At 40.1% G+C, this 3,708-nt stretch overlaps 1 protein-coding gene across 4 annotated transcripts in view; it reads left to right on the top strand.

Moving 5' to 3' along the window:
- The window catches only part of UROS (uroporphyrinogen III synthase), a 48,236-nt gene extending 46,646 nt beyond the window's left edge, over positions 1–1,590 (top strand). For 3 of the 4 annotated variants that reach the window (XM_019502981.1, XM_019502978.1, XM_019502979.1), the window contains one exon: positions 581–1,590. In XM_019502981.1, the coding sequence (XP_019358526.1) occupies positions 581–706 (126 nt within the window). In that variant the 3' untranslated portion in view covers positions 707–1,590. Of the gene's footprint in view, positions 1–213; positions 398–580 lie in introns of those variants that run through there. The other variant, XM_019502982.1, reaches the window with a different exon arrangement.
- Positions 1,591–3,708: the final 2,118 nt, after the last annotated feature.

Genomic DNA, 3,708 nt, shown 5'->3' with positions numbered 1-3,708 from the left:
GCTCCCCCCATGTCCTACTGCCCCTGGATTCTGTCATCTTTGACAGGCAGCCAGGGACAGATAAATACTAATTTTCTAAATTTTTTAGGGGCCCTATGGGCCAGATTTTGCCCTCCCTTGCTGTAGCAGGTCTCATAGCAGGGAAAAGGGCTGCTGAAGTCTGTTTTGTTTCTTTTTTTTTTGCTGGCCCCTTTGTTCAGTTTTTTCATTTAGACAGAACTTAGTTTCTCTTGATTATTACAAGCCAAGATCTTTTTGAAAAGCTGGCACTGACAGAGCTGAAGCATGTTAGAATTTCTGTTCATTTTCCTAGCAACAAGAAAAATGTAAAGGCCTTTATCTTCACTTAACATGTAATTTAAAAGCAGCTAAAAAGATGTATTGTTTTACTACTGAACTGAACCCTCCACTGAAAACAGCTGACATGCTTGCGCCCATATTAATCTGACATGTTCAAGTTAGATGTGCTTATGATGTCAGTTGCTTCAATATCTAGTATTCTGTCCTGCACGTCATACAACAAGAGCAGATCTGCACACTGTTTTTTTGCTGTCTTGTTCATGACTAATTATCACTTCAGTTTGCTGCTATCGGTCCAACAACTGCTGAAGCAATGGAAGCTGAAGGAGTCCCTGTGAGTTGCACTGCAGAGAATCCTACTCCACAGGACCTTGCTGCTGGCATCAAAAAAGCTTTTCATTTGTAGAACTGCTATTTACAGAGAAGCACCCACCTCCATTTGGCTCCGTCCAGGTTGCTGTAATAGTCCTTGAGAAATTCTGCAGTTCATCAACGTGTAACTGACATGAACAATGGATGAAATGGTCCTGTTTTGCTGAATACTTCCTGTGTACTGCTTAACCCACTGGCAGTTAGCATCATTATACACTAGTAACATGCCTGGACTAGCTAGATTGATGAGGAAGCGGAAGTTAAGCCAATTCTGGTGACTTACTTCAACAGCATCATTAAAGACAGCAGCTTGGTACCATCAGGAGCCCAAAAGAGCAAGTCATCATCCAGTATACCAAGAAAACCAGATTAACAAACAAGTAATTAGGGAGTGCCTGTTGCTTTTAAATGCTTAATTTATTTCTCATAGTCTAGATCTGCTTTACATTGTGGCAAAAGACCTTTCAAAAATGAACATCAAAACTTCAAATGATTTGGTCCGTCAGAAATCAGTTTTGCCTACTGGGAGGTCAGGTTTGTATATGACATTTTTTTGTATTACAAGTTTACCCCCGTTTCTTGTATAGTCAGTCTTCATGGGTCTCATTCTGCCATCACATACATTCTTGTTGTTCTAATGACTTTCACTTTAAACATGTGAAAGCAAAATTTGCCTCACCAGCTCACAAAATAAATAGTCTTTTTCAATATGAGTAATTTAGGCTGACATTTATTGAAACTCAGTAGTTTCACAGTTTGCAAAAAGATGAATCGTGGACTTGCTTCTTCATATAATTACATGCACAGTATACCACATCAAGTAACTTACAATATGTGATGCGGGGTGTTAAGAGTTAATGGACAAAAAACTCATTGTAAAAAAAATGCTATCAAAATAAAACATTTTCTATTGTAAAACTCTTGCCAATCTATTCCATATTTATCTTAAACACAAATATTTGCCTGGATGTTGGTTATGCATAATAAAATTAGGAAGGATTTATGCAACTGTTGCAAAAAGTTAATTACAGACCTCCTAGCAGATCAACTGAATGACTCAGTGCATTTTTTACACTTTTTTTTAGGTTCATACATCCATAGTTCTTCATTTGTTGGTTTTTACTCTTAGCAGGAAGCGGGTTTATGCACAATAAAAATAATGACCTGTTAATGAAGAAACATAAGGATACCTTGTCATGTTAGAATTCCCCATGTTAGATGTTGCTTATGTTTTAATTATTTATCTGGTCAGGAGAATAAACCCATTTAACACTACTGAGCACCTTCAGCTGATATTGAGAGAGAGAGAATCTAAATGAAAGTATGGTCAAATTATAATCATAAATGTAATTAAGCATGATAGTATGGGTCCAGAACATCCACAGAATAACAGAGATGCCTTACTTGCTGCAAATTTTCAAAGGCTAAGTTTAAAACTATGTGACCTGACTTAAATATAACAAGAATTCCTTATCCAGAATAGTTAAGATCTGAAACCACCTCTCACTCAAGTTAGTGGATATGTATATTTGTCAGTTTAAACTGAGCCCAATAAGCGTAACTATTTTGCTTTAAGAATCCATAGTGATTCAATTTCTTCATCTGAAGTAGAGTTGAAAAAATGTAATGGCTACAAGATGTACTTTGTTACTGTTTTTACCTAAGTGTAGTGAAAAGCATCATAAGAAGCAAATCTTGAATTTCTCTTAAGAATAAACATTCAACACTGGAAGGACTTTATCATAAAAATCCTGTGAAAGACTCCAGCATTGCTACAACCAAATGTGGCTTCAGAACTGTGTATGGACATGCCCCAAAGGAAAGAAAAAAAGAATGATTAGAAAATAGGTTTTGACCTTCTCTGCCACAATTTTCTTTAACATGATTGAATGTACACTAAGTCAAGCTGTTTAGCATTCACATTCAGCCGTTTGGTAGCATTATGGTAGCTGTAGAATATTCAGTGTTCATTTCTTCTTTTAAGAATAAATGCATAGCAGACTGGATTTGGTAATCTGCTCAGGTCCCCTGCACTACCACTCAAAAAGCTTTGAACTTTCAGCTGGTTCAGTCTGACATAAGAAAGATCTGAAAGATTTATATAAAGCCTAGTGTCTCAGGGGCACAGGAAGTGGGAATAGGGAGATGAGTGATCTGCTTGTGTGCTTAGCTTTTCTGCTTGGTCTACCATGTAAGATTTTCTTGCATAGCTGTGTTGTTTATAAGGGAAAGATGTCACACTTTTGCCACCACTTTGTCAGCAAGAACCATAATGAAGTTATACACCCTGCAAGTGCAGCTTAACTCCATTTGGGAAACTGGTTTCAGTGATCAGGGGTGATGCATAGGTGCATCAGGTGAACGTTCACCCCGAGCATGGCGGTGCACCCCCTACAAAAAGGTGCTGCTGACACTTTCAGCGGCGCCTGCAGGCAGTCTCCATTTGCCACCCTTCCACCAACACTACCAGCGGCATCTGCGGGTGGTCACCAACCCCTGGTCGGCGGTCATCACCTTTTCTTCCCCCACCCCCCCCAACAGCGCCGGTGGTGTCTGTGGGAGCTCCGGCTTAGTGCCGCCATCTTCCCCAGCCGCTAGGGGCATGCATCGTTCATGCCAGTGATATTACTGATAGTTCTAGTGCAGGTATAAGCTACATTTCTGTCAAAGGTCCAAAAAAAAGTAAATAAAATGATCCAATATGCCTGTTAAATTACAGCCCACTATCTTTCACTAACCATGCCACAACTGCATACCCATAGCCCACCTCAAACAGAGAGAGAGTTCCCCGGCCTCTGGACACTGCTCAGAAAAAGGCCTCTACTGCTCCAGAGACAGCATTTTGTCATGAAGTTCTCTCTGCCTCATTTCCACATCTGAGTGGGGGGAATCCACGTTTTCAGAAGTGAGCACTAATGCAGAGCGTCTCCCTTCAGATGTGTACTGATTATGCTGAAGTGATTGCCACCACGATCTATGAGAGTCCAAAGGTTTCACAAGTAATTGGTTCCTCTGTGGGGGGGGGGGGGGGGGGGG

The sequence above is a fragment of the Gavialis gangeticus genome, unplaced genomic scaffold (genome assembly GCF_001723915.1).
Source record: "Gavialis gangeticus isolate Ggan-Ray unplaced genomic scaffold, GavGan_comp1, whole genome shotgun sequence".
Classification (NCBI taxonomy): domain Eukaryota; kingdom Metazoa; phylum Chordata; order Crocodylia; family Gavialidae; genus Gavialis; species Gavialis gangeticus.
This window is presented reverse-complemented; position numbering and strand designations above follow the sequence as displayed.